Raw genomic sequence first — 12,269 nt, 5'->3', positions numbered from 1 at the left:
CAGGTATTTTCTGCTCTGTCCCACTCTGTCAGTCCCTCCGCTCTTCCTGCTTCCCCACTCTTTGTTGTTGCCTTAGCGACGCCCCCGCACCAGACATGAAAACCTGATCTGAGACAGGTGATCCTGCTGCAGCACCTCTGATTGGTGTGCTTTAGTGAGGGGGGCGGAGCAGCCAGTGTCGAGCTCTCTCTTCAACCAAGAGAATTTGCGTCCAATGCAAAGTCTCTTGTTGAGTTCTGAAAAGATAAAGATCAGCACTGAGAGGAATCTGATTCTGTGACTAAAAAGCTGAAGATACAAGGTACGGTGGAAACACCCAATCGCCAAGCTTAAAGTTCAGCATTTTGTGTTGGCTTGTGGTAATAATAAGCTCACACTTCCTCTGTGAACAGCATCACAACAGTAGAAACAAAACGAGTCGAGCTTTGAATAAACAGGGGCAACATTTTTAACACCAGTGACACTATTTTCAGTGTTTCTCATGCCGTGCCAGTGATAGATGTCATGAAAGGCCCTAAACACTGCTCACTAGGTTACAGGGACACTGAGGCTTCATGGCCGCACATCTCCAGCCGGTCACATTCTGACTTGACTGCATTGTTACACTAATTTGATAAACTAAAGTGATAACAGGTAAATTTGTTGTTGGAATAGACACATCTCTTATTGACATGTGAGATTGTTAAAGACGGCTTCTTTCCGCTTGTTCCGTAGCTGTAGAAAAACTTTGATTGGCACACATTCCCTCAGTGAAGGCAAGTTTGTAAAAGAGTGTGCAGGCATGACGCAGCGCTTTAGTTGAGGCTATGTATTCTTATGGCGTGGCACGTTGTTTGACTGGATAATGACGACAGTTTGACAAAAAAAAAGCAAAACAAAACACACACACACAAAAAATAACAAACACTTAGTGTCATTTACCACTAGATAAAGATGAGGGATTCAGTCCATCCGGGTTCTTTTGTGGATGTGGACCAATATTTCTATTTGTCACTTTGACAAAACGGCTGTTGAATGGTTACATTTAGATGCGTAATGCTTACTTAAATCTATTTCTCCAGTCTTTCTTCCCCTTCTGTGACAAAACACAGAAATCTCCCACCCTCCCAACTTTTCAGAGTTTTCATGTGCGGACTTGTGACCAGCCAACCTTGTTTTCCATGAAAAACAAAGCAAACTATAAAATGGAAAAGAATCAACAACAGCAAATAGCACATGCCACTGAACACAGCATTACTGTTTGCTGATAATGGTCTTCTGTTGGCTTATGGTGATACTACCTTTAAAATATACAGCCATTTCCAGCTAGGAGAGTCACTTTCATGTAGTCATCTTTGTTAGCTGCTTTTCTCAACGTTTCTCTTCTCACGGTGTAGAGACTGTATAAAAGCACTGGTGTCACATATCAGGTTTCTCAGTATGACCTAAATGTGTTAAAGGCATCAAGTATCAAGTTGGTAATGAATGCTTGGTCAGAATAATAGTTTTGTCTTTTGCTTTTTTTTTTTTTTTTGGTAGTTTAGAAAAAGCTCCACCAAACCTGCTTTGTGTTGCAACAAACGCATCAATTGGTGCTTGGAGATATGTGGGTTTTGTAAAATAGGAAGTTTTATTGGATTGTATTTCAGTAATTACATGATGAACTATTTGACTGTCATCCACTGCAATGAAACATTATTGTAGTATTGTAGATGATGTCACATGTTCTGCTTTTGTATCCACTCTTCTCCACCTTTTTTTCGCTGTGATTTCCTGGATCTAAAATTAGACTTCTGCTCAGGTGTTACCTGATTAGAAGTACAGTATAATACTGCGTGATTACTCAAACATGTTTGTGGTCACGTCAGGGTGTGGATCAAAATCTCACGTCTGGCAAAAAAAGAGTTGTGCAGAAATTGGGTCTACAACATGAAGACTGCATGAAATAAATTAGACTTTGTTGATCCTATACAACAAAGCCAGAGGGTCAGCAAAGTGATTACAGTTGGTCCTAATGAGAGTATGAACTTTCAGAAAAACTGATATTCATAAATTCATCCAATAGATACAACAGTAAAGACGGGTTCGTTAGCCCTAAGATAACATGCAAATATGGCACCCTTTGTTTTTAACACGGAGCTGTTGATGAGGCAGACGGACACAGAGGCACAGCAGGCTGTGAGGATGAAGGATGGGTGGGTCTGACACACGCACACAGATGCCCAACATGAGCTGAGGTGTTTACTGTTAAGGATCTTCGGGCTGTGTTCAGACAGACATGAGCACTGCGTCAAAAATGCTGCCCTCATTATTGACTACCATACTTTTGCGCGGCTTTTAAGTTGCTGCAAGGGTGGGGGAGAGTCACTTATGCCAAAACAATGTGTGTAACAGATATGACGTATCTCCAGCAGCGAATAAACGAATGCGTGGAATGGAACTTACAGACGAATTACATCTTTTCACAGCATTATAATGTCAGTAGAGACATTGCTGCAGCTTCTCCATTTTAATTTAGCAACAACAAAGTGTGTGATTAATGTGTCTGTTAGGTTGTGGTGTTGCCCAAGCTGATGGAAACAGGATATTATTTTACTTGATACACAGGACCATTTATAAAACCTGGCATAAATTATTATTTATGGAAATGGAGAGGAACTAGTACCACCAAACTGTCTCTGTGTAAATCAGATTTTGGAGTGGTCCCCCCAGGATCTGTTGGAAACTCCAAACTGGGACATTTTCTGTGAAAAAAATGCAAAGATCCTTCAAAAACAGGCAAAATAATTGTTTGTGTTTGATTCATAATATCTTCTGGGTTCTTCTGAAATAGTTTTGGATGATTTCCCTGTGGACAAGACAAACAACCTCACCTACACAGACGTGACCCTACTTTACAACCAAAAAATACACACTACATATCAACTGCTCCCTAAACACACAAAGTACAGCTAGTCCTGTGCGGAGGGGTTGAGCACTGATTTTAAAAATGGCCATATCACAGCAGACGGCGTGACTTGTCAAAGTAAGAAAAGCACAGCTGAAACTGACATTAACATATCTCTGTTCCCTTCCAGTGAGCCGTGACACTGAGCCGCCACCTTTTATTTCATTATTCATCCTGCTCTTCCAGTCATGCCTGTACTTTTCCGATTTGTCAACATGTCCTCCATGAAGAAGCCTGTGCTAAAACGGCACAGGATCAAACCAAAGTAAACAGGCAAAAGTTGGTTTTCTTCAGGTACTTTCCATCCACAGTCAAAAGATGACTAGTTGGAGAGATAGGAGAGCAGTGTACAGAGAGAAGGACAGGTCATACAGCAAAGGTCCACCTTTGCATCCTTGCTTCTTATCTATTATGTAAATGAGGAGGCCAAAACTTTAGAACGTTAGGAACAACTCCACCACCCACTATGACCTCAATAAATGTATAGTAGAATGATCACATTTGTCATTTCTCAGTTTGAACAAAACCTGACAAATTATAACTGTAACAGTAGAATTTGTGGCAGCGCTGCTGTAGTTGGTTGTATTAGATTGTACAGGTGTAAGTGGCCCCAATCTATTTGGTTTATGTCTGGTTTGGTTTGGTTTCTTTCATTTCAACAGGAGTCCTTTAGTCATCCCTGATTGACTGCTTGCCCCTATTTAGCTCAGATTGTTTCCTGGTCTCCTCTTGTCCTTCAGTGATTGATTTTTTTTTTTTTTTTTAAGTTGTATTTGTACCGGGAAACGGGGCTAATGAGCCCTATCAGCTGGGTTAACAGACTCCTTCACATCATTAAACATTAAGTTGAAGGGAAGCGCCAACTTAAACCTAACACCTGCTAACCGGTAGCAGTTAGGATATCGGAGGGTTTCCCACAGGGCTGCGGCTTCATTACAACATTGATCAGAATGGAGACAGAATGATTGTTCCACTGTGTGACAACATTTGCTGTAGTTTGTAGGAAATGTTACTCAAACAGAAGGAAATGGTACTTTTTTTTCCAGGGAATATTTTTAGTGACAGATTAATATACATTTGGGGTTCTAGAGCCTATTTGCGCCAGCCAGACATTGTGTGTGTTGAGTCAGAATAACCCACAGTGTGTGTTCTTGGTATTAAAGAAAATTGTCCAGCAGTCCACTGAGGGCTTTTTAATGGGTGAAGCTCTACTGCATAGTACAATAAGCTGTCACCCTTTGGACACACAAAACTTGTTAATAGCATTGATTCATTGTTGGTTTTGATCCTTTCATCAGCACAGTTGTTGTTCTTGTCACAGGCCTAGCTCATTCCATTAATAACCTTTTCAAAAGCTCATAATGTGCACTTTTGACATACTGCATACTGTGACATGACATGACATGAAAAAATCTTGAGAATCAGCCATTAGAGGTTAATCCTGCTCTTCTAGTCATACCATCCCAGTGAAAACTGTCCAATACTTAAAGGTACCTGTAATGGAATACCTTATCTGTAAGAAGGTGACGGTGATTGGGAGGATTTAATAACATTCCTCAGTTGCATATGTATACATAACCATCCATTACGTAACATTTAAACAAACAAACCCGCTCCAACATTGTCATACACAGAACTAACCAGTCAAATCACACCATACACCTGAACTGCATTTGTAGCATTATGTTCACTGGATGTTTGGCTTCTAAAACAAGAGCATGCGCCATAATTGGAAATGCTGTTAAACATATTTACCTGAGAGTATTTCATTCAGCTCCAGCTAGACATGCAGTTTAACAGCTGTGAGCTCCCTTCTTCCTCAATAGATTTGCATCCTCGCTCTGCCTGCAGATGGCTCTAGGAAGGCATGTCTTCTTAAAACGGCAACATCACTGTGTGTCATTTGCAAACGTGCTGGACTGGATCTAGCTGTTGTTACAGTGCTTCATCATTGTCTCTTTGCTATTTCTATGTGTCTTTTGAGCACCTGAGGCCAATATTAATTTATTAATTACATTTTCCCTTTTTGGTTATCTGTCGTTGTTGATTCTTTCCCATCATATAGTATTTGTGTTGGAGTAACTGTCTTTTCATTTGAGCTTCTACTTGGAGACTAACTGTACTGTTGGTTTCTGAATGGGCAAACATGTTTATACCTGTTACAAATAGCTACACTTGAAGGCAGTGTTACCTTCTACAGCTACAACCGCCCATCACCCACCATCACCTGTCTAGTCTTTCTAGCCTCCTTTACACTGCCTGATCAAAGCGAGATTATTATTATAATCATACTCACAGTAACATGAATATGTCTGCCAAAGTTTTTGGTAACCCATCATAGCTGTCCAGATATTTTACTCAAAATCATAAAATGTTACTGTTGCCACTATTTCAGTCTAGGCCAAGATGGTGGACAAATGGACAGACGGGCAGTGCCATTTAAATACATGTCATATGGACATGCTGCTAAACTGGCTGAAGTGGGTTTGGATGTCAGGAAAACGGGTTTGATGTATTTGTTGTAAAAATATGAATCCTTTTTGATGCAGGGAAACCTGATACCTGAGGTGCTAAGATGAGTCGGCAGCGTGCAGACTCGCAAGGGTCCATGGGGCCTGATGATGAGGTCATGCCCTACAGTGACGATGAGACAGATGACGAGTTGGAACCGAGTTTTGAAGGGGAAGCAGAAGAGCCGCCAGGTGTTGAGCACCCTCCGGTGGAAGCAAGGAGCGGTGAGTCACTAAAAACATACCAATAAACACTTTTTCAATTAACTTTAACTATTTCCTTTAGTTATTTATTGTTCCTTGAGACAAGTAAGATATAAGGACTTGCAGTCGCGAGCAGTGGAGCATCCTATTGCAGTTGTCCCCTTTCACTTCATTGTGATGTATTTTCCTTAATTTATTTCTTTTCTTTCCTTTTTTTGTGTAGTTAAGTAACTAGTTTAGGAAATTAGGTTACACCTTCTCAGATCATGTTGTTTGAGAGAGTTTTTACCTTTATTTTTACTTTTGGAATCATACTTTCATTCATCCGAAATACTGGTTCACAGCAGAAGCTCCATCAGCATGGAGCCAGCTTGTGATCACCTGATCTTACTGAGGACACTGGTATAAAAGATCTAACTTTGTCGGGGTCTTTAAACATTCCCGATGAGACAAGAAGGAGGACAACAAGAGGGATGCAGGGGAGGCAGAAAACAGTGAGTTGGTGGAAAAGTACGAAAGGCGATGCAGAGAGAAGGTAAGAAGATTGAAGCTGCATCTCACCTCTCTGACAATAAGATGGACAAAGTGACAAGGACTTCTTTATGATCTCTGGAGGCCTAAACCATGCCACTGTCACTAAAACAATGTCAACATTTAACAAGTTTGTGGAGCCCTCCCACCAGGGAGGAAAGGACACTGGACCTGATGTATGATAATGTACCTACAGCTCCACTGTCCTCCCCACTCACAAGTTGGATGACAACCTGGTACATCTGCTCCCACAGTACACACCTTTGGTTCAGAAGTAGCCTGCCTGCTGCCATTAAAAATGTATAGAGGTGGATGGAGGGGGCCAATGTTGCCCAGCAGGGATGCTTTGAAGCTGGAAGACTGATAGACAACATCACTGACTACATGAATTTCTGTGTGAACAACGTACCCATGAAAACTATTCACTGATTTCCAGAAAAAAGCCCTCGGTCACCAAGGACACCAAAGCCGTCCTGAATGACAAAAAGAAGGCATTCAGGTAAGGTGACAGGGAGGCAGCAAATAGGGTCCACAGACTGCTCTCTGTAAGGATCAGTCTCTTCCCCACAAATCTCGGCCACCACCCAAATTATCGTCTCAGCAGATCAGGTGAGGAGACGGCTGAACAGGTTTCACCCCACAAAGGCAGGGCCAGATGCAATCAGCCCAAGCTGAGGAGCACTGAAAGCCAGTGCTCCTCAGCTATGTGGTGTTCTCTTAAACAACACTCCATCTTCAACCTCAGCCTGCATCTGGAGAGAGTTCCCTTTTAAGTGGAAAAAAATCACGCTTAGTCCCTGTGTTTATAAGAAGCCCCCTCTCAGAGTCTTCAATGACTACAGTGGCTCTGACCTCTCATATATGAAGGCTTTTTAGAGACTGATCCTGGAGTCCCTCAGACCTCTGCTGAAACCCTCACTTGACCCCCTCAAGTTTGTTTACCATCCACATCTTAGAGTGGATGATGCCATCACATATCTGCTCCATTGCACCTGGACAAGGCAAGGGGCTTAGTAAGGGTTATGTTTTTTGATTTCTCCAGTGCATTCAACACCATCTGGCCTGCGCTGCTGTGAGAGAAATGATAGTTAAAAAAAAAACAAAACATGCAGGCTGCCACTCCCCTGATTTCGTGAATCATTGACTACCTCACTAACCGCCCCCAGTACGTCTGCTTGCAGCACTGTGTGTCTGACACTGTGGTCTGTAGCCCAGGTGCTCCACAGGGGACAGTTCTGTCTTCCTTCCTTTTCACCCGGTGTGGACTCAACCATCTAAAACTCAACACTGGTAAAACAAAGGTCCTGGTGATGGACTTCAGAAAATCTGGGAGTCCTGTCACCCCTCTCTCTATACAGGGGGAGAAGGTGAAGGTTGTATCTGAGCACAAATACCTGGGAGTGAACTTGGACTAAGAAGCGGACTGGACAAAGAACTCTTCAGCACCCGGAGGCTCTGAGCTGGATGTACTTTCTCAGTGGGCTCAGGTTCTGTAAAGTCTGCAGCATCATGCTGTGGATGTCCTATAAACAAACTGATCAGGAGGGCTGACTCTGTTCTGTGGAGCTGGACGCTCTAAATGTTGTAGCTGAGAAGAGGATGTTGTCCAAACTCCTCTCAATCCTAGACAATCCCTCCCACCCACTACACTGTGTGTTGGCTAGACAGAGGAGCACATTCAGACAGAGACTGTTCAGCATCAAGTGCTCCACAGGAGATCCTTTCTCTCTGTGGCTATCAAACTGTACAACTCCTCCCCCCACTGGAAGGAGGTGGGAAACTGAATGATGATCAATCTAATTATTTACGTTATCATTCCACTCTGGTCTATTACTATTGACCCGTTTTATCCATCCTTCTATATCCTGTGTAAATATTGAGTTTTGTATTGATGTTATTTTGTGTTTATGTTGATGTAGATTATTTTCTGCTTATGGTTCATTTCCTGTCTGTCTGAATTGAGAGCCACTGTAAAAAAGGCAAAATTATTTCCTTCTGGCAGTAATAGCATTTTTTGAATCTTAAACCTAGTTTAGCTTAGTTTAGCTTCAACAAGCTGTAGCTTATATTGCAGTTATCTTAAAAACGGTCTTATTTAAGATAAATTCAGCAACTGTTAAAAAACATACATATACATTATTTATTCTGTTTTATGTAATACATGTATGTTTTAAAGGATAATCCTTTTTTCCCCCCCAGAGATCGGTTGGAGGGTGAAGGCAAACGACCGACCTTATCACCACTTGCCAGAGTTTCAGAAAAAGGTCTTCCTGTGCTTCAAAAAGAGCAGATACTCTGTAAGTTTCATTGTGCAACTATCTAATGACACTCTGAGTATGTAGCAGCAAAGCATGGCTGACACAGCCCGGACAAAGTGGATGGGTCAGTCCATAGGCTATTAATTATGCTTAATGTTTTTTTTAATTGTCATTATAACAGCATACATTAATTTCCACAACTATCAACCTATAGTAGAAAAAATAAAAAGTTGCAGAGATTATCATACTTTATCACTCTATATGGATAGAGAAGAGTACTACAACCACAAGTCATGCTGACTGGTAACAAACCTGCAAAACAAACATAACTTGTCAGTTACTTTCATTGGTGTCTTGTGGTATTGGGTCAGGTGTCTTCCTACTCATGCCACGTATGCTTCTGCTGAGTCATCTCTGTTCATGGCTTCTGTTCAGTTTTAGTTTATCGCTCCTGTTTACTCAGTCTACATCTGGAAAGTAGTATAAATTAAAGCTTCAACTGGCTGATTGGATACTGAAAGCCATTGTTGTGCCTTTTTTGCCAGTGAATACAAGTGTTTTTGTGTGTGTGTGTGTGTGTGTGTGGGCGCCGCCTTTGCTCAAGCTGAAACCTGATCGTCCACCTGAGTCCACTTGTTTCTAACTAATGGAGACATCAGATGCAATGGAAGCCAAAAGGGATGCATCAGAGCATGTTTCATACAACTTAAATATTACTGTTCTCTTCTCTGATATCCTAAAATCCACTGATACTGAAGACGGGACAGAATTCTGCTGCTAAGACCACCAAGTGTAGATTTGTATGTAGGATTATTGCATTTTCATACTTAGAAGCTTGGCAGAGACATATTCGGCTATATATCTTTACACCCAGTATAGTTGCTGCTAAGAATCACTAAACAATTTTTGCTGTTAATCTAAGGTGGAGTACCTTTTCTACAGTCTAACAGCGCAAGAGGGGAAAAAGTACTGACTTTGTCAACTGTTTGATTTTTCTCTGCAGGGAAATGCAATCAAGACATACAAGTATAACGTCTTCACCTTCCTCCCTCTGAACCTGTACGAGCAGTTTAAGAGAGCTGCCAACCTCTACTTCCTGGCTCTACTCATTTTACAAGTATGTATAAAAAAAAATTGCCACCTGACTTGGAGCTTACAGTCTCAGGTTATGTCTCACAACAAAGACTTCACAAGAGTTTGGATAAAGAATTGTTGATTTGTATAAAATTGGAGAGGGTTCCAAAAAGTAGAACACAGAATTGTCTTTAACTTGAGAAAATGTAGTGTACCAACATGTGGTGAAGTACAGTGGAGACAGCGTCATGATTTCGCACTGTTGGGTGCCTCTGGATTTGGACAGCAACCCTTCATTGATGATGATAATAGTGTATGAAGGTGTCTAACAGGATCAGGGTGGCCGTGCTGCAGCAGGGCAATGGGCCTAAACATTAAATTAAATCTAGTACAGAATGATTTCAAACAAAGAAAATCCACCTGTTGAAGTATCCCAGTCAGAGTCCAGGCCTCTACCTAACAGAGATGCTGTGGAATTTAGAAAGCTCTTCATATCACACATGTCACTTCATTAAATAAATAAATGTTTTTTTTCTCCACTTGTCAGATTATTCCAGACATTTCCACTCTGCCCTGGTACACCACACTGATTCCTCTGGTCGTGGTGCTGGCTATCACTGCCATCAAAGACCTGGTGGATGACTTGGTATGACTACTGCTACTACTCCCATAAGTTTAATCTCTCTTAAGATATGGTTCATGCTCTTTCAAAGTAATCTTGTATCAATTTTAATGTTTATATATTTTTTAACAATTATACCCATGGTCAAGTCAGACCTATAACTAAGAATTTTTGAGGTTAATGCAGACATTGACATTTTAGATTTAAAATAAGGAGATTTAATAAAAAAAGTCAAAAAGAAAATTCATAAAGTCATTAAATGCTATTTGAGCTACAGAATATAGTCTGTGATGGACTGGTGGCCTGTCTATGGTAAACCCTTACCAGTAACAGCTGGGTTCAGTTCTAGCACGCCCACAACCCTGAACAATACATGATTTTAAAATGATGGATGAATAGTTAGCCTGGGTCCATTTAATAAAACATTTTCCCCTTGCAGGCCCGGCACAGGATGGACAAGGAAATCAATAACAGGAAGTGTGAGGTTCTGCTCGATGGCAGGTCAGAACAAATTTCCCGTTTGCTTTGGTGTATAAAGAAATATTGTAGCCATGTGAAATGGTAGTTGCCAGAGATTGATGACCCTTTATCTGAATGTTCCTCTTTGCTTCAGATTTCAGGAATCAAAGTGGATGGACATCCAGGTTGGAGATGTGGTTCGTTTGAAGAAAAATGACTTTATTCCGGTAAGGCAATTTTACATATTAACATTGTTAATTTTGCAGGACAGTGTTTAAACATGGCTGAGATTACTGAATTCTTTATTTTATTTTATTAATAACACTTTCTTACAATAATTTTCAGTTTAAGTAGAATGGATCAGTTTCTGTTTAATTTATTTTTAGCACAATCACCAATCTGCATATAGGTCTCCAAATGTAACTCAGCTAGCTAACAATTACATGGCTAAATACAGAAACCACTGTACATGTAGATCTGTAAAGGGTTTCATGATTAGTAATCTAGCTGATTGAAGAAAATTAATGTGTGGGAAAAAACAAACAAACTACATGGCTTACTATTAATACTTGTAGTTTGTAAGGGAGCTGACAAGCAAACACAAAATTCTTGATATATACTTTTTTGTAGGTTTTGAAGAAAACATGACTGGAGCTCATTTATAATCTGTAGGACTGAACACATATCCCAGATTGTTTTAAGGGGAAAGAGTTAGGATTAACAAAAAAATTGTGTTGTTTTGACTGCATATGTATAATATATATAAAATATATATATATCTATATTATATATTATATAGTTGAGTTCTAATGTGATTTACTAAATATTTTTTACTGTCCTCAGGCTGACATCTTGTTGCTATCGAGCTCCAACCCAAACAGCCTTTGTTATGTAGAAACAGCTGAACTTGACGGGTAAGAATTTACGCCTTTTTAATTCTACTTCCTAACTTACTTAAACAAGTAAAATACAAACATAATCTCCTTAATGCTATGATATGCGCTCTTAGTTTTGAACACTAATATATACAATATATTCAAATTGAATAGTAGATTCTATAGTGACTGCTGGAGCCGCGCTCTCCATTCCATGAAGCTTTTATTTGATCTGTCCTTTTTCTTTTCCCCAAACATTTTGTCAACACATGACTCACTAACTCTTAAGAAGGTAAATGTGCAAAGAGCTTTTGCCAAAAGTCAAACACCCACTGCCAAAGTCATTCATGTGACTATTCTGGTGAGAAACGCCTTCAAATCAAACAGGCCTGTACAGGTGTATCTAATGAAACTACTTTACAGTAAATCGAAATTAAACAACACAGACATCAATAGCATCTTTATTTGTCTGTAAAAGCATTGTGTCATGGATCTTGCATCAGTAAGTAAATTCTGATTAATCTTTTGTAAAAGCTGTCCAGACAGATGGCCTCTTATGATCATGTTAAGCTGAACAACATACAGACATTTTACATTATTTAAATCATTTTCCTGGCCTCAGACCAGGTTTTTTTGAACCTTAATCCAGCTCAGGTTAACTGTGATTCTGTTTTTCTCATGAGTTAGTTCTCACTGTACTGTATGTTGTTTTTTCCTTTGCAGTGAAACCAACCTCAAATTTAAGATGGGGCTTAAAGAGACTGATGAGAGACTTCAGCAGCAGAATCAACTGGCGCAGTTTGATGGTAA

The 12,269-nt window shown here is 40.3% G+C and overlaps 1 protein-coding gene across 1 annotated transcript in view; it reads left to right on the top strand.

The window, feature by feature from the left end:
- Positions 1-12,269, top strand: part of atp8b1 (ATPase phospholipid transporting 8B1) — a 29,666-nt gene that overhangs the window by 5,936 nt on the left and 11,461 nt on the right. Inside the window, exons 2-9 of the mRNA XM_026339817.1 lie at positions 5,476-5,661; positions 8,371-8,468; positions 9,433-9,546; positions 10,051-10,149; positions 10,565-10,626; positions 10,739-10,811; positions 11,428-11,498; positions 12,183-12,265. Of these exons, the coding sequence (XP_026195602.1) occupies positions 5,502-5,661; positions 8,371-8,468; positions 9,433-9,546; positions 10,051-10,149; positions 10,565-10,626; positions 10,739-10,811; positions 11,428-11,498; positions 12,183-12,265 (760 nt within the window). The 5' untranslated portion in view covers positions 5,476-5,501. The remainder of the gene's footprint in view (positions 1-5,475; positions 5,662-8,370; positions 8,469-9,432; positions 9,547-10,050; positions 10,150-10,564; positions 10,627-10,738; positions 10,812-11,427; positions 11,499-12,182; positions 12,266-12,269) is intronic.

The sequence above is a fragment of the Anabas testudineus genome, chromosome 22 (genome assembly GCF_900324465.2).
Source record: "Anabas testudineus chromosome 22, fAnaTes1.2, whole genome shotgun sequence".
Taxonomy (NCBI): Eukaryota; Metazoa; Chordata; class Actinopteri; order Anabantiformes; family Anabantidae; genus Anabas; species Anabas testudineus.
The sequence above is the reverse complement of the archived record's forward strand: the minus strand, read 5'-3'. Positions and strand labels throughout refer to the sequence as shown.